Source organism: Patagioenas fasciata, chromosome Z (genome assembly GCF_037038585.1).
Source record: "Patagioenas fasciata isolate bPatFas1 chromosome Z, bPatFas1.hap1, whole genome shotgun sequence".
In the NCBI taxonomy this organism is placed as follows: Eukaryota; Metazoa; Chordata; class Aves; order Columbiformes; family Columbidae; genus Patagioenas; species Patagioenas fasciata.
The window spans coordinates 68,698,409-68,717,612 of NC_092560.1; the positions used below are offsets into that span (position 1 = coordinate 68,698,409).

The 19,204-nt window shown below is 37.2% G+C and overlaps 1 protein-coding gene across 2 annotated transcripts in view; it reads right to left on the bottom strand.

Annotated features, from left to right (window-relative positions):
* Window positions 1-949: 949 nt before the first annotated feature.
* The window catches only part of SCAMP1 (secretory carrier membrane protein 1), a 39,813-nt gene continuing 21,558 nt past the window's right edge, over window positions 950-19,204 (bottom strand). The window contains exons 5-9 of one of the 2 annotated variants that reach the window (XM_065860717.2): window positions 16,826-16,954; window positions 9,960-10,119; window positions 8,189-8,290; window positions 6,205-6,322; window positions 950-4,360 (exon numbers count right to left, since the gene is read on the bottom strand). In XM_065860717.2, the coding sequence (XP_065716789.1) occupies window positions 4,196-4,360; window positions 6,205-6,322; window positions 8,189-8,290; window positions 9,960-10,119; window positions 16,826-16,954 (674 nt within the window). In that variant the 3' untranslated portion in view covers window positions 950-4,195. The remainder of the gene's footprint in view (window positions 4,361-6,204; window positions 6,323-8,188; window positions 8,291-9,959; window positions 10,120-16,825; window positions 16,955-19,204) is intronic. The other variant, XM_071801805.1, reaches the window with a different exon arrangement.

Below are 19,204 nucleotides of genomic sequence, written 5' to 3' on the forward strand. Positions count from 1 at the left end.
ACAAGTCATACTTCTCATCAACGTTTTCTTTGTTCCCCTCAGTAGTGTGTGATATGGCATGTAGTTTAAATCCTACCATAAACTAGTATTCTGCTACTAAGGTAAGAAATCTACACCATTTCTTTTACAAGTCTTTCTGATTTTTCTACTGATAAAAGCTACTTGCAGACATAAAATTCATTTGTAAGAAAAATAGTACAAACATTCTTACACATTTTAATGTGACTGAGTGAAACCTGACACACATATGTTTTAACTACCTGACCCACTGTGCCTTACTACTGATTCATAACCAGAATGCCCTATGTGCATGCCTTTTCCTTGACAGAAATCTTTCCAGAAGTTGTCACTTAGTATTTTTAGTCACATTTTAATTCCTTTTGCTGTTTTCTCTGTGTGTATGTGGCCTCCCAACTTTGTGTTTATATCTGCTTCAGGAACACTAGCCTTAGCAGACCAGTAGAATTATCTCCACACAACAGCACTTGAATTGTTTAACAATTCTAAACATAAAACACGACTGGATCATGCCGCACAACTGTGCTTACCATTTACAAGAAAGCACAAAACTTTGCTTTAGTCTGCCATGCTAGATCTATAAATTACAAAGAAACCCATCAAGGTGATGAAGAATTTCACTACTAAATGACACATGCATACATGACATCTGTAATCTCCCAAAAATAATCCTGACTGTATCTCAAAGCACTGTTATCTGTATTGTGCATTTGCAAATGTAGCTATGTCACCGTGGTCTAGATGAAATTGTTTTACCCTTCAAAGAAAACCCAGCAATAAATCTAGTACTGGAAAGCAGCTGTTAGAGTTACTATATGAAAAAAATCAAAAGACTTTGATAATGGCTAAAAGAAGAGCAAGACACAGCAGTGATACAGAAATGTTAATTCATAAGCAGAAATTCGGAAAATAAACAGTACCAAAGCAATGCTGTTTTCACCAACTTCATTTTACTTTCAATAGTGGTTTAAGATTCACTTAATACCTGTAGAATTTCATTCAGTAATGACAGAACATGTTTAGATTTTCACCCTTATAAGTTTACAGCACAAGAATGTGGGCTGCAAGTGTTTAAGAGTTTTCTTTGTAACAGTTGAGTAGACTAATTCTCAGTACCCTAACATTATTTTGACAGTGGACATATTGCTTCCCCATTCAGCAGAATTACAGCATTTATATACACAATTATAAAAACCAAGCAAGACTTTTACATAGATCAGCTGCCCTGCATGTTACCCTGACAGTTAAAAGAGAAATCCCCATATTGGTCAATACTATGCAGAGCAAACATCCACGAAAAAAGTCTTTGTTTATTCTATGACACGGTGTTAATACAATAAATATACAAAACTTCTAACTACTCAGACATGCAACAGAAGGACAGAAGTGCATTTGTACAGAACCATGACATTCACCAGGATGGCAGAGCCTTGTTAGTAATTTACAAAATATACAAACATCCCTCAGATAAATAAAACCAACTCCTAAATTACAGATCAATGACTACTGACATTCCAGTGTTTAAACTTCATACTTTGTAGTCAATTTGCCACAATACTACAAAATGACAACTTAAATGGGCACCATACTCCAATCAATTAATAAGAGACTGAAAAAAATCGAGGTTTTGTTAGGTACAAAATATTTTAACAAATATCAGCCTTCTCTTGTCAAAGCTAAAAATCAAACTTCTCCCTTTTGAGCTGCAAAGCATCAGAAATTTCTGGTTTAAACAATTCATGTGTAACTGAACCTTCAATTTCACTTAGGAGGTTAAAACCGTCTATTCAGTCCATGACATTGCAAATCAATGCTCCCTATAGAGAGGACATTAAATATGTTTTCTCAAAGAGCCTTTCAACATTTTTGTGGGAATTTAAAAAAAAAAAAAAATCTACCTGCCAAACTCAGGTATGTTCCTGATTTTTTTTTCCATAATGTATTTTGGTAATGTATGTTATTATGCAGTCTTTCAAACTTCAGTTAAATTCCATGGATTATGTCCCTGGGAGTCCTACCCAAGAGATATCAAGATAATAGCTTAAATTTAGATTTAAAAATAATCCATAGTAGAGTTCCTAGAGACAATCCTCAAGTCTAGAAGATTATGAAAAGAACAATCATAGAACCATAGAATCACCTGGGTTGGAAAAGACCTTTAAGATCACCAAGTCCAACCATTAACAATCTTGATATACAGCTGCTAGAAGGATTATGTCTTATCTCAACAAAAAATAGTGGCTTCTGTCTGGAAAGCTTTTAATAGCGTTCCACACAAATTTAAGTTCAATGCTAGCATGTCTACTAGTATGAAATTTTAGAGTCTCTGTTACACAGAAAATTTAAATTGCTTCTAACTTCATGATGCTGAGAACATTTAGAGACAAGTATATTCATTAGTATGAACTTCAGCATAGGTGAAACTACTTCATTTATCCACATTGAAGTTGGAATTAAAGAAATTAGTAAAAGAAAGGAGACTAATAGGGACTTCATACTAACACTACAATACTGATCCAGGGATTAAGCTGGGCATTTTATTTTTTGTAATGCTCTTCTGTTATTATGAATACAGTGTAGTGAAAAAGAACCTGTGACCGTGGGTCCACATTCAGGGCACGGAGGGGCCTCAGAATTTTATGCTGCCTTACTAAAGGTGGTTCACCTTGAGAGCTGAATTCATTTCAGTTGCAGTGTGTACTTACATAGGTTGTGGGATGTCGTCCTTCCTGTTTTCATTTTCTAAAACACAGTTTGGAAAAACATCCATAGTATTGTGCATAAGAGTCATGAGGCAATCCAAGAATATAAATAATCTTCAAAGGAGAGAAATACGACATTACACTAAGACTTGATTATATTGTAGAATATTATGACGGTAGGTACCATTATGGATTGTTCAGTTCCACAGCAGCGATTTAATCTCTTAGGCCTCCAGTTCAATGAGTTAAAATGTGATTTTGTTAAAGATGAAGATTTCTTACTTTTCCAACTCAAAATAGTTCAAAAGGTTTTTTTCCCTCAGATCACATCACAGAGATGGCTGAGTTAATGTTAAAATGAATTCAAGTATCTGTTAAATGCCATTGCCTAAAGATCTTGGGTTTAGACAATATTCCTGTTAGAAAATTAAATACCGTATGTGTAGGTTTTTGGACAAGCAGAAAGCAGAGTGACTCACTAGGCTAGAGATTTAGTACCACTGTTAAACACAAATCTACATTAAAAGAAACTAAAAAAATTTCCAAATACAACAAAATACCACTGCACATAGAAGAGGGAAGGAGGGCAAGAAACTAGTGTTCTAAAAGTCAGTATCCATTTCTTTTCCAGCAAAATTATTACTCCAGTACATGAATACTGACATTAAAACCAGCAAATATATAATCATTTAGCTTTGTGATTTAAACCATCATTTAACTTCCTTAAAAGTGTACACTGCATTACACATTCCATTACAGAGAATGTTTATGCACCATAGCCATTTCTCACAGGTAGAGAATACTCCATGAAAATAGATACAAACAAATGCTACCATTATAAAGTGGCACAGGTAAATTCTGGAGCAAAACACTATTTAAACAAGATCAAGTAACTCAACAGTACTCATGCAAACTTACAGGCTTATATCAAAAGACTTATCCTAGAAAAAGAAAAACGCAAGAAAAGAATTTATAATATCTACTCGTATTTGTCCTCCAGCAGCTGCTGAAATGGTAAAAGTAGCAGCCAAACTTAACTTGCTACATCTCTCAGCCTACTCCACTTCTTGCAGGCTGAGGGAAAAGAGTTCTTAAGAAAAATAATTGATCCAACCCCCAAAATAACCCTAGAGTGAACCACTAAAATACCTTCAAAGTTATTAATACATTTATTTAATCATTATATAACACAATTAAGTCTCACGCCAATTGTTGAAATTATTTATCCTCCATATAATATGGAAGGCTTTGTATTCTAGAATGGAACATCTTCTAAGAAGGGAAAAGAATGGCTATCTTTTTAAAATAAATAAATTTATAATAAAATAAACCAAACATTTCCCATTTTACCCATGCACAGCTGCAGAAGAGACAAACATGCTGTGTGAATTTTGATCTAGGTTTTTAGGGAATATTATAAGTAGCTGGAAAATAAGGTACAATCGAAGAGAACCGTGATGACTTTTTATGTTTCCCTACATGCGGTTTCCCTTGAACGCATTCTGAGCTGCACTGGTTGCTGCTGTTGATGCGGCGTTGGCTGCAGCAGTTTGTACAGTTTTGTTGGACATCACTCCCGTTGCGAACTCCTGCTGCGCCTTCTCAAAACTGGCACCAGTCGTGCGGTAGAGACCATGCACCTAGGGAGGTGGAAAAGTGGTGGAAAAGCAGTGAAAAAACGGTGCTGACCCTTCCATTTCTTGGTAGGCTAACAGCAATGTCTCAAACGCAAAGCAGAGCTTTGTGGTGGAGAAATCTGGTTTCCTTTTGTATTTGGGAGGACCCAGAAATGAGTAAATGGACTTTTTTTTCCCACAAATCCTATAACTTTTGGTTGCCCTGGTGCATGCATGGTTTGACTGTAGGAATACCTGTAGCTTTCTGCAAATTTAGACAGGTCTCACAGGTCTTTACGAAAATGTGTGTGGTATCAACCGTCTGAAATAACTTATATAAATACACAAACAGGCTGCATGCTTAGCATAGTGCAGGGCACACAGCTTGCAAAAATGTCTTCTGTGTCAATTTGTTTACAACTTGTCACACTCCTTAGAAGAGTTGGTAAAGTGTACATGCTAAAAAAAAAAAAAGCAGGTGACAAAAACAAAAAAGTAGTTTTGAATCTTCTGTGTCAATAACATTTTAGTGAACTTTCTTCTACTTAGTTTTTAGAAACATTTTAATTTCTCACTGATACAGTTACAAGAACAAACTAAGCTATGACTAAGTACAAAATATCCTAATAATGCAGATACACATCTACTAAACTAGTGGGATGACCAATAGCTCTGCATAGTAAGCACAGGTATTAAACTATGATTAACAAACACTCTAAACAATATGGCATATAATCCCTAGTGCAATAAAAAGACAAATCTTGAGGAACTTCCATTTACCTGCATATTGAAACTAAAATACTATTTCTGACTCATATTCAATGAAATCACAATAAAATTGTCAAATAATATCGTAAAGAAGTTTTCATTTAACTGTAGCAAGAAAATTAGCTTAGTAACTTTTTTCTTTGCTATAATGTAACTACTAATCATTCATAAAGATACACCAGGTCACATCTGAATATGCAGCTTTTTGTAAAGAATCCAGACGCATACAGCAGGAAGAATGCAAAAAAAAATTCTCTGCCATGATTTTTTCGTGCTTGTTTCTTTCCACTGTACCTGAATATTTATGCAGAAAACAAATAAGGAGAAGGGAAATCTCCAGGCAACACTCAGAATTTCTAGCTTACAGTAAACAGGCCAGAAGACTTTGGGAATATGAAAAATCTTTGAGCATAACTGTAACTGAGGCTGAATTATTAGAATTGCCAGCACAACATCAGTTACAGAATTCTCAGTTGCATGTTACCTAAAGAGCATCAAAAACTTACTAGCACATTAGTAGCTAAACTTAGGTCTTCTGGATGGAAATTCACAAAAAGGAGTCAACGGGAAAAAGTATCTTTCTTTGAGCTTTTATGTTATGCAATCACTAATTGACAATAAAATGTTGAAATAATAGAAGCAAAGAAATAAAAATCCTTTTCTGAGGTGCCAGGCATCTCCCACTTCTATTGATTTTAATATAAACGATTTTTGTAAAAGCTGAAACTTAGAATAATTTGAATCACCCTTCACTCGGCCTCATGAATCACCACAGATTTGAAAATTACAACCTGGCATCTACAGACACAATCACAGTGTTCAGTGCCTTCACTGACCCTCTCATTGTGGGCTTACCTCAGTTTATCCTATTCAGAGCTATCCTTTCCCATTTTAGTTTGCAGAAAATAAGTGCGTTGCACAAACTGCATTTTTTAACTCCAGAACAGTATAAGCAAAAAAAGTACAGTTGTTAATAGGTAAGGCACACCCCCAAGAATATAATTTAATCCCCGTTACTTGCTGAGAGAGAACCTCTCAAGCAGGAAAGCAAAATCCAGATCAAGCACAGGAAACAGAAGAGGGATAAATATGCAACTTACCTTTTTAAACATAACTAATGAGATAACAGCAGATGCTGTGAAAAGTGCAGCTATGATTATCATCATAATGCCAACAGGAATACTCTTGTTAAGACCAGTAAGAGATGAAATCCACCCACTGAAGGAAAAAGAAAGAACAAACCTTACTAGCACAGCACATGAACCATTCAACCACAAGTACCTAAGGGAAGCTTTATATCCTCCTCATTCTGATCAACTTTCAATATTTTTGAAGGAAAAGTAATGGGAATTTTACGTAAGCATAATTCAGTTCTATAATAAGCTTTTAGAGCTTAGTTTTCATTTTCCCCAATGCATGCAGTGAAACTATACAAAAAAATACCATAAAGATTATTATCTTTGGGCAGAATTGTGAAGAAAATAGAGTTGCTCACCAACATTTAGGGTTTTTTTTGGTCAAACTATCATTTCAGACTGATATAAAACTACACGATTTCGTGGAAGATAAATTTCCCTAAAAAGATAGCTTCCAGCATCTCTAAACAGAAAACACAAACATAATACACACATACAGCTTCTATGCAGGAAGACTCACTTAACAGTGATGCTCTAGCAATTGAGGTAAATAGAATATTTTGAAGCAGATAGAATCAGATTAACTAACAGAAAACACTGTATCTCAGTAGCTACCTCAAACATTTCCCAATTCTTCAAAACTGAAACACCAACAGAAAAATACAATATCAAACTTGAACTCAGAAAAGGCAGGATGCCTTAAGAAAAATAAAACATGAAGATGGAAAAGATTCTTCCAGAGAAAGAAAAAAAAGTAAAAAATTTCTGTAAACACAAACACGCTTAAAGCTTTCCTCTACTTCTTTCAAATTGCTTTGATATCCCCTATGCCCAACGGACTCTACCACAAAACTCCAAAATCCAAACTCTAATTAGCATTTTCTGATCATCTGGCTACTTTTCATACCCTATCTTCAAGATCCTTAAAAGCACACTCCACATACTTGGAGAGTTAGACCTCTAAAATAGTTTTTGTTTTGTCAATGTTAATCAATTTATCTATGAAAAAGCAAAATACCAGATTCAGAAGCAAAAACAATGAAACAGGATCTTTCCTTACACTACAGTTCTAAAGCAATGCTCTTTTGTCTGCCTTACATCTGGTGGAAGCAGCAAAAAGCACAGATACAGAGAAGCACCATTACCCAGCTACAGTGCTGCCAATCATGGCTCTCCATGCTACCATGGAGCTATAGCCAGCTATATAGCTGGCTGCTATAAACACGCTTTTAGGTAATTCAATTCTGTTGGTTTTTTTTCCTCCAAGGACAGCGACTGATTCCCAATAGCTTTTTCTTGTAAAATCTGAGTATTAGACCTCGAAGACTCCAGTGAATGACAATACACATAAAATCTTTGTGTAAAAGCTTATAAACTTACAAGCATCAAAAAGACAAATAAACTATTACAGAATAAGGAGCTGACTCAGACAAATAAGATTTCAAATAATATCAAATATATACCACTATATTCACTCAAATACACTCTTGACTTCTTTAAATTTTAGCCATAAACCTCCTTAAGAAGTAGTAACAATATTAATATACTGAGAAATAACTAATGATGTGAAATAACACGTAAACATCATATTATTACTAATTTTCATTTTCTCAAAGTTTTGCTAATGTCTTTTTCTTAAATATAGAACAAATAACATCTCTACAAAACACCAAAATACAGAAGGTAATACACAAAATAGTTCAAAGTGGTTTACACTGAAGGATAAAATTTTCATCAGCCTAATAACGTAAGTACTTCATACTCTTGGGGTATGTTTCACTCACTTCTAGATAAGAGCACTCAAAAAATGCTTTTTTGAGTGCTAAATGTAACAATTTCAGGGAACACAAGAGGTTGTTTGAAAAAATAGACTATGTCGCAGGTGGTATATCAACTCTAAGTGTTTGTCTTGCAGAAAGTACAATGCAACAGCAAACAGAATACTCACCAGTTTCCCCATCTTTGAAATCCTGCAGCTTGAAGTACATGTACAGCAAACTGACAGATATATACAAAGAAGAACACAAAGAACCTGAATGAACTGTCACTCCTGAAAGAGAGGCGGGGGGGGAAAAGATCAAAGCCACCAGGAAATTAATGACTTTTTGTAAATATTGCAGTACCAATATAAAAATATTTTCTGCATTAAATAGAGGAAAAGTGCTTTCATTTATTGACAGTGACTTGAAGTATCAGTAATTCCATGTTTTTGTAGTGTTTATTTACAAGATCTGCTTCAAGATAATATTTTTGCCATCTGCACCTCTAACAGATGAGAACACCAGCAAGTTCCTATTCCTTAGTGCTCTATTCAGCACAGAGCAGGGCCTCTTAAACTACATACAGAAGCTTTGTTACAAAGAATGAAGAACAGAATTCTGCTCCACTTTCAGACTGAAATTCAGAGTGCTGGCAGGATGGGAAGAAAATATTTTACTCATAAAAGGAAATAAAATCAAGTATGGAAATACTGAAGCATGGTGCAGACCAGATTACTGAAGCAGTTGTTGCTTAAAAGCAAAATATACAAAATAGGTTTGCTATTTGAATTACTAAAAATGCCAGCCTGACAAAGACTGAAAGTGGTAAGAAAAAAGGTATAGATGTACAACAAGCAAAATCTCAAACACCTAAACTTATTGCTATCAAAACTAATGATCACAAATGTGTTTGCTACCAAAATTCTACAGCAAGTAGAAATCAGTTAAGTCACAGAACAATTAGCTCCTCCCGTAGAAGGGATTCTGTTCATTTCTATTTATTCAACCATTCAGTTCAGTAACTATTTCATTTCCAGCTGAGCAACTGATCAAAAGCAGTTGAATATGCAAGTAGTAGTCTTTCTTTTGCAAACAATCAATTTTCAGTAAGAAAAGCTATGTATTTACTAGAGAGTAAATGCAAGTTAAACTATCTGATTCCTCAAAGATGTGTGGGTACAGCAATATCTCGTTGGTTAGCAAAAAGAAACATCTCCTTTAGTCTAAAAGTTATGCTTCATGCATTCTCTACAAGAATTAGTGAGAGAATAACCTGAATCACTTCAACGTAAAAAAAAATAATCTCAAGAAACACGTAAGAGTACAGCATTTAGAATGTCTACATGCTGATTTTCAGGAAAAAAAAAAACACACATCATTTTTGCATGCAAACCAACCATTCTATTCTTAAACACAAAGCTACCACACATCATGCTTGTGAAGTCTGCAAAGATTGCTAAAAGCTGGGAAAAACAGTAGAGTTTGATTACTATACACGTGGTCTACTCATTCTTAAGAATCTCAGTTACTCCAATTACAGATAGTGTAGGTCACTTAACAATACAAGATTTTCAAGTGTAGAATTTTTTGAAGTTCATTCAGGAAGCCAAAAATCTAAGACACTCTTAACTATTAACCTACTCAAATTCTTGGTGTGAAGGGATAGAGACTTCATGAGAATTTTCCTTAAAATTGTTATCAGCCCAATGTAAAGTTAAGTATTTCCTACAAATATTTTGGCAGTGGTAGAAGCTATAAATACTTCAAAGGATATTCCATGATATGTCTAACTATTGCCATCTATGTTTCAAATATAACAACTGAATTAATGGCAAACATACAATTTGTTTCTAATGAAAGCATACTAAAGGATTATCATAATGATAATCAAGCAAATTCTGACATCTTAACGCATTTCAACAAGTTTTTAAATATCCTAAGTCAAGCTGAAGTTGTTACCTGAAAGCTCCATAAAGTGGTCTGTACCAGCAGACAAAAGAACAAGGGGTAAAAAGCAAGAACCAGAGAATACTCAATCCAAAATCAACCCCTCGCGTAGCATCAACGTAAAACCAGGCCAAACATCCAAAGATATTAAGAAACAGTGTCACTGTATGGACTGTAGAAGCAAAAGCAAAATAGTCTTAATTAAGTTATGTATATACAATAAATTATTACAACTGTTAAAGTTAAAAGCCAAACTGCGCATTTTTAAACAAAGCATCAGCATGCTGGCAATAATCAATAGCCTCAGCAATAAGTTGATTTTCATACAATTTTCTAACTTTCAGGTAAACCCTGTATTCACAAATAAAAGTACTGAACATAAAAATTCAAGTACTATCAGGTATATGGTGAAGGAAAAAAAAATCTTATAATAAAAAATAAATCATTGTCAAACTTAAAATGATGAAAAAGAAGGTTTCTACAGCTGCAATAATTGATACTTTTCTACAGCAATAACTGGATAGAGATATGTAACTGACTACTAAATATTTTTTTGAGAGAAAGCTTATAAACTATATAAAATGCATCATCAATTTAGCATAAATTTACATTTGAAAATAAGTTAAAAAAAAAATCTTTGATGAAAAGCACTTTGTCTTCCATGTAATCAAGTAAATATTTTTATCCACTTAGTAAAAATGTTTCTCAGTAAAACAAGACTCCAAGAACCTGGCCTAGCTCCTTTAGTACATACTGCATATTTAAATATTTCTTGTAACATTGGTCTTTAGCTTCTTCCTTTTTCAGTGCTTCATTCTCAGTTCAATACTAGCATTTTCTCATCAGCAGGCCTTGTTACAGGTTAACTTTTGTATTTCCACTAAAGAAAATGCATTGGCATTACTATTTAACAGTTTATCTCAAACATATGTAGTTCTTAGAACAGGAAAAGACACGGCAGTATTAAGAAACATTACAATTGCTACCTTCATGCTATGTGGCACAGAAGTTAATTCTGCCAGACTTAAAATACAAACACGAATTTTGTCTTTGTTCAGCAATAAATAGTGACTCAGGAGCGATTTTGCTATCTCAGAGGACAGTTTCTGTCCTTGTGGACCAGGATAAAGTATTTCTAATTGAGAGTGTACAAGCTGATCCTTCCTTGCAGCAATGATTTTTTCATGTAAGTTCAGAGAAACATTTTAGTCATTCTACTGGAAGGTAAGGCTAACAGAACTGGTAAGATAATAAAGATTCTGAAAAAAAGAGTCCTCAAACTCTTCGCTGCTTTCTCAATTAGTACTTAACTAAGTCCCATATCAGCTTTGTGGGAAAAAAAGTCTTAAAGCATCATTGCATGAAAGGCTGACAAAACCCAAAACAAATCATATTTCACTCTAAGAGTCACCAGAAACAGAAAACTTCATACTTTTACATAAAAATCTTAGCACTGTTCCACGGGGTCATCAAAGCAACTCATTTATGAATTTATGTGTACGCCTCATAAAGCACAACAGATAATAAAAATTCATGCCTTCCTTTGAAAAATATGAGAAAGCTTACTAAGGGGTATTCTTTCTTTTTCTAGTCAATATCGGAAAACAGACCCCCTAGATTACTAGAAACATCCACATTCTGGTGTAGTTTGAACTTTCTGAAAATACTACTTTTTTTGTAACTGCAACTACAATAACAGGACGAGTTTTAAAAGAATACAATTGGTGCACAAGAGGGTTGAAACATCACACCTACTACTGACAGTTACCAGCAAAACAAAACCAGCAACATCAGGGTCCACTTCACCACTGTAATGGAGAACCTCACCTGTAAATATCAACTAATAGCAAGCTCTGGATGAAGACAGGGAACTTGGCTGACAATTCTCTCTTCGCTCCATTCTTCCTTTTCTGCCTGCTGCAATCTGCAGAGAGGTATTTGTTGTTCGAGCCAGCACCTTCACTAGCTGACCTAGATAAGCTTTGCTTCCGTATGGACAAGTGCTTTTATGTTCACAGTAATAGTTTAAAGTACTTTCCACCTACCTGCCTCTTCAGTTAAATGATGATACAGGTTATGAGAAGCTAACAACCACCTCAGGGCTGAAATGACCTAAGGCTTTGGCAGAAGTCTGCAACGTGCAATGTCTATACGACAATAACTTCACAGCTATACTAATAAAGTACTCAGTGTGAAGGGATCTAAGAAAACTAACAGCAGAAGCAGCTGAAGTTAAAAAAAAAAAGGGACTCATGACAGCGTAAGAGTGAATAATGGGAAATTACACTAGTTTAATAAATACTCAAACTCAACTTCATTTTTAGTAATGTAAATTTCCTTTTACAGAAGAATTCTACTTAAATATACATTCCCTGACTTAATTAGCTACACTTTATCGTCCATTAATGTTTGAAAGTGAATCACAGATAAAGACCAGGAGTTGCTACACACTAAAACACCATGATACAGAGTGGACCTAGCAGCAAATCTGTAAGAAAGCAACAATCAGACCTCTAGAAAACATAACCTACAAAAAAAGGCTGAATAAACTATGCTAATAGAGCCAAAAAAAGATGATTAATGGGGATAAATGTGTTCAATAACAACAGTGGACAACAGGGAAGATCAATCACAGGAAGGGACAGTTAAATCAAATACTTGGAAACATCTTGTAATGATAAAAGACAGCAACAAACTACAGCAGGCTTGGAAGGAGTTTATGAAGTTTCCATCCTTAGAGGTTCTCAGGAACGGGCAGATCAACAGAATAATATATGTACTATTGATTGTATCCTCAGACAGAAGGATGGGTGAAGTATTATTATTAGGGTATTGTTCTTCTACCAGAATCTACAGTTTAAGTCATTGGTCTTTGAAAGCCTTTAAAAGCCTTGTTCACAGAAAATGGAAACATTCACAACCTATATAAAGTAACAAACCCAAATGCCACAAAAGCTGTCCATGAGATTAAGCAGCTCTTTGGTTTGTAATTTCAAATAAGAAATTTTCTTTGAAAATCAGTACTACTCATTTTGTACATGCTATCAGCCTGTGGGGAAAGTAGCTGGAAAACACAGGCTTCTGAGCCAAAATAATTTTGGCATTAGATATGGGTCAAGAGACATGAGAGATTTCACTAGTAACAGCACAGAAAGATCATAAAAAGTAGTCCTCACTGCTAAAGAGGCAGGAAAACTGTAATTCTATCTGCAAGCCACTAAAAGAGAAACAGTCACAAACCCAAGATAGAATAGAAAAGCTCGAGTGGCAGCTGATAGAAGCCATTCTAACTGATTGCTGTAATGCACAAAAACATGGGAACACCGAGTCAGTGACAAAAAACAGAGGGTCTCCTCAAGGAGGGTCAAAAAAAAAGTGTGAAGACAAAACCACATCAAGGAATCAGAAAACACTGAATTCTGATACAGAGAAAAAAGTGGATGAATCCACAGAATAGGGATACAGGCTTGTTTTCCCATGAGATAAAGAGCATATAGATTCGAAACAGGTAAAAAAGTTTCCTCAGATACATAAAGACTAAGAATAAGGATATAAAAATTGCTACTAACCATGGAAACACACAGAAATCTGAAACAGTAAGGTTTGTTCCTAAGGCTGCTAAAAAGGAAGAGGAAAACTAACCTACTTTACAAAGTGCTGAGCACGCGGTACTAGATTTATGCAAATGTGATTACATTCACAGAACCCCCAGGCCTTACAAGACCTAGGGAGTTCTGGAAGAGGACCTACGACTTAGGGCAGAGTTGCAAGCAGAAGCAGGCTAGTTTGTTATGGTAATAAGTGCCTCCACTGTGGAAGCACAGCCACTCTAACAAAAAATGAGCCAAACCACACAGATACAATCCTGTGAAAGAGGAGTCACAAGGACTGATTCTAAGGCCAGCCCTAAGGCACAGAGTTCTGTACTTCATCTTTTTCTCATTTTTTTAAATTTATTTTTTAGCCTGAAATATATTTTGTCTTTTTTTCCTTTATTATGTCCTTTTCCTTCCTTCCTGAGTAACCCCTCAGCTGGAGAGTACTAGGGATAAAGAAGGAAAAGAACAAGAGAACTCAAGTAAACTCTCAGTCTATCTAGAAGAATATCTGTCATGTTAGGATAAAAGCACAACTCTTACATGCTTTGACATATTATAACCTTGCTGCTTCTTTATTTTTGTCCATAAGAAGAAAAAACAGTATTAATATTCTAATTCTCTCTTCCTAACTTCACCTCGTGTTAGAAGCATGCAGCACTGCCACAACTCAGTCCTGCAAATGGTCAGAATTAGTAATTATCCTAAAATTTTGGAGTACTTGAACTTCATATAAATCTTAATTGTCTGTCAGATTTATGGGGGTGACTAGTCACACATTCTACAGTGGATTTAGTTGCTTATTTGAAGATTAATGACTCAGCAATGAATACAGAAAACTATGGATTATGACCAAGTGGAATTCACTTGATTCAATGCTGACTGCTCATTTTATGTGTTACAATTATGTGGTTCAACCACAGTAATAAGATTACCAGACTAACAGGTAAAATTACAGAGATTTGCTAATTAAATCTGAAGCCCCAAAAAAACTAAAGAAAAGTTCTGAAATTCACCTTCCTTTAGTACGCTATAAACATATTAACAGCACCTAAACCTTTTGAATTTCTTCAGTCTCAGAGAAACTGTTAGGCACTCATCACATTAGACAAGGTAGAAGAATGAAATGCCATGGCACTTGCACATTTGGTTCATCCAGCATTCCTCCAGCCAAAATACAGCAACAGAATGAGAGCAAAATTAACCCCACAAGGATGGTGTAGAGCATTCTTGGTGTACAAAGGGTAATTTTAACATGAACTGAATATTCAGCTAATGTACACTACTTTTTTAAACAGACTGAAATGATATTAAGTCAGCTAATTTACTTTACACTATTTTATTTAAATAGACTGTGTGGCTGGAAAGCTGCCCAGCAAAAAAAGGACCAGGGGGTGTTGGTTGACAGGCAGCTGAACATGAGCCAGCAGCGTACCCAGGTGGCCAAAAAGGCCAACAGCATCCTGGCCTGTGTCAGGAATAGTATGGACAGCAAGAATGTGGAAGTGATCATACCCCTGTACTCAAATCCTGTGTTCAGTTTTGGTCCCCTCACTACAAGAAAGACATTGAGGTGCTGGAGAGAGTTCAGAGAATGGCAATGAAGCTGGTGAGGGGTCTGGAGAACAAATCCTGAGAAGTAGCTAAAGGAACTGGGGCTGTTTAGCCTGGAGAAAAGGAGGCTGAGGGGAGATATTATTGCTGTCTACAACTACCTGAAAGGGGGTTGTGGTGAGGTGGGTCTTGGTCTCTTCTCCCAAGCAGCAAGGGACACTACAAGAGGAAATCGCCTCAAGTTGCACCAGGAGAGGTTCAGATTGGATATTAGGAAAAATTTCTTCCTGGAAAGGGTTGTCAGGCATTGGAACAGGCTGCCCAGGGAAAGTGGTGGAATCACCATCCCTGGAGGTGTTTAAAAGATGTGGAGATGAGGGTCTCAGGGACACGGTTTGGTGGTAGACTTGGCAGTGTTAGTTAACAGTTGGACATGATGATCACATAATCACAGAATGTTAGGGATTGGAAGGGACCTTGAAAGATCATCTAGTCCAATCCGCCTGCTGTGAGCAGGGACACGTTCAACTAGATCAGGTTGCTCAGAGCCCCATTCAGCCATGTCTTAAATGCTTCCAGGGATGGGGCATCCACCTAGATGAGGTTACACAGGAAGGCATCCGGGCGAGTTTTGAATGTCTCCAGAGTACGAGACTCCACAACCTCCCTGGGCAGCCTGGTCCAGTGTCTGTCACCCTCGCTGAGGAGAAGTTTCCTCTCTTGTGTTCCAGCTTGATTCCATTACCCCTTGTCCTATCACTGGTTGTCACCAAGAAGAGCCTGGCTCCATCCTCATGACACTCACGCTTTATATACCTGTAAACATTAATGAGGTCCTCACTCAGTCTCCTCCAAGCTAAAGAGACCCAGCTCCCTCAGCCTTTCCTCATAAGGGAGATGCTCCACTCCCTTCAGCACCTTCGTTGCCCTGCGCTGGACTCTCTCCAGCAGTTCCCTGTCCTTCTGGAACTGAGGGACCCAGAACTGGACACAATATTCCAGGTGCAGTCTCACCAGAGCAGAGTAGAGGGGAAGGAGAACCTCTCTGGACCTACTAACCACCCCCCTTCTGATACACCCCAGGATGCCATTGGCCTTCCTGGCCACAAGGGCACAGTGCTGGCTCATGGTCATCCTGCTGTCCACCAGGACCCCCAGGTCCCTTTCCCCTATGCTGCTCTCTAATAGGTCATTCCCTAACTTATACTGGAACCTTAAAGGTCCTTTCCTGGAATCTTAAAGGTCCTTTCCAACCAAAATGATTTTATGATTCTAAAATTATATTAAGTGTCCACTGTAGACTAAAAAGCATATTAGACTATATAAAACTATGCATATTGAAGTAAATGGATCTTTTACTTAAACTCAGTCTATTAACACTGATTTTGTATTATATTTCTTAATACATAAGCTGATTTTAAAAACAGTAAAATTATTATTAAATGATCAAAGCTCATTTGACAACAACAGAGATACTTAAACCAGAAAACTGGAATATACTACAACCAAATTTCCTCAGGATAATCCTCCTCCTTTTCTTCTGTGGAAGTTCCTATGAAATAATTTAATACTTGTAAAATTGAAGCCAACAAAAATATTTCACTTCCAACATTTGACATCTACACTTAAAACAATTCCTCATTACAGATGTTTTGAAAGACAAAGAAGCTGGTATGTATCATCAGGTCTGAATAGGCACTTCGTTTTTTCTTTTTAGAAAATACTTACACATCCACAAATAGTACATAATCTTTACTGTCTTCTGGAATTCTACAGGAATGTCTACAGAAAAGTCCTGGTAGAAACAAGGACCTACTGGAAAATTCTCGGGAAGAGGTGGCCAGTTATTTTTTCTACCTGCAAAGCAGAAAGAAAAAAAGAGCTTTATAATACAGTTTTAATCTCTATTACTAGAAAGATATATGCATTTGAGCTTGTTAAAATTGTTTTATGCATGAGTTTCACAAGCGTATGGATAAACTTGGACTACCAAAATCCAAGAGTTTTATCAGCAGTACTCACACAACGGTAAAAATAAATTTCAGAAACAAAATACAATGAAATGCAGACAGATGAAGGAAAGTGCAATATTTTATCCATGTAGAAGACTAAGCAGGCATCTGACAGTTCTGATAAAATAATGAGAAAAGAGAATTCTTCACAAAACAAGCAGAATCCCTTGACTTCTAAACGCACATTTCCCTAAAGTCCTGCCATACCCACATACTTCATTAAACACAAAGACTGAGCACTGAAAAGCATTCTCCATTCTCAGAATCCTTGTATTTTTAACACCTCTAACACTTTGAACTAGTTCCCAATATAGTTTACAGCCTAAGCTTTACCTCAAAGCCCATAAGCCTCAAGAAAAGCAGCTATTGAAATGGTCTAAGCTACTTTTTTTTTGTCACAAGAAGATGCCCTACAGCATCATTGTATTTTCATACAGTTGTGTGACACAGTGAGGGCACCACAAAGGACACAACACCAAACACCTGGATTTCCTGTACGCTGATCTGCTCACAGGGTACAGTATACATTCTGCCAAACACAAGTCATATCAAGCATAGACTCAAAGATTCAACTGAGATAATAACTGCAACAAACTTCTACCGTAGCATTTCAAATTCTGGATGCAACAGAAACGTTAATCACCATGTTCCGAAATTGGAGCTGCACTAGAGACTAACCTAAAAGCATCTTTATTTGAAATCCTGACAAAGTTTTTCTAGCAATCTCTTAGAATGAATCATAGAATGGTATGGGTCAGAAGAGATCTTCAAAGGTCATCTAGTCCAACCCCCCTGCTGTGAGCAGGGACACGTTCAACTAGATCAGGTTGCTCAGAGCCCCACTCAGCCATGTCTTGAATGCTTCCAGGGATCGGGCATCCACCACCTCTCTGGGGAATGTGGTCCAGTGTTTCACCACCCTAATGGTAAAAAATTTCTTCCTCACATCTAGCCTGAATCTCCCCTCCATTATACCTTGTCCTATTGTAACAGACCCTGCTTAAAAGTCTATCCCCATCTTTCTTATAGGTCACTTTGAAGTATGGAATGGCCACACACAATAACGTCTCCCTGAAGCCTTCTCTTCTCCAAGTTGAACAATCCCTACTCTCAGCTTGTCCTCACAGGAGGGGTGTTCCATCCCAGTGATTATTTTTGTGGCTTCCTCTGGCCCCTCTCCAACAGGTCCATGTCTTTCCTGTACTGAGGACTCCAGCGCTGGACACCGGACTCCAAGTGGGGTCTCACAAGAGTGGAGCAGAGGGGCAGAATCACCTCCCTCGACTTGCTGGTCCTGGTCCTTTTGCTGCAGCTCAAGATATGATTATCCTTCTGGGCTGCAAGTGCACACTGCTGGTTCATGTCCAATCTTTCACCCACCAGTACCCCCAAGTCGATCTCCTCAGGGCTGCTCTCAATCCTTTCATCCCCCAGCCTGGATTGATACCAGCAGTTTCCCTGACCCAGGTTCACAACCTTCTACTTGGCCTTGTGGAACCTCATGAGGTTCACATGGGCCCACTTCTCGAGCCTGTCCAGGTCCCTCTGATGGCATCCTGTCCCTCAGGTGTGTCAACCGCACCACTGAGCTTGGTGTCATCTGTAAACTTGGTGAGGGTGCACTCGATCCCACTGTCTGTGTCATTGATGAAGATACTAAACAGTACCTGTCCCAGTACAGACCCCTGAGGGACATCACTTGTTACTGATGTCCGTTCAGACACTGAGCCATTGACCACTATTCTCTAGGTGCGACCATCCAGCCAGTTCCTCACCCACCCAACAGTCCACCCATCAAATCCATATCTCTCCAATTTGGAGAGAAGGATGTTGTGGGGGATCATGTCAAAAACCTTACAGAAGTCCAGAGAGATGACATCTATAGCCCTTCCTTTGTCCACTGATGTAGTTATTCCATTGTAGAAGGCCACTGGTTGGTCAGGCAGGACTTGCCCTTGGTGAAGCCACACTGGCTGTCTCAATCACCTCTCTGTCCTCTATGTGCCTTAGCACAGCTTCCAGGAGGATCTGTTCCCTGATCTTCCCAGACACAGAAGTGAGCCTGACAGGTCAGTAGTTCCCAGGGTCCTCCTTT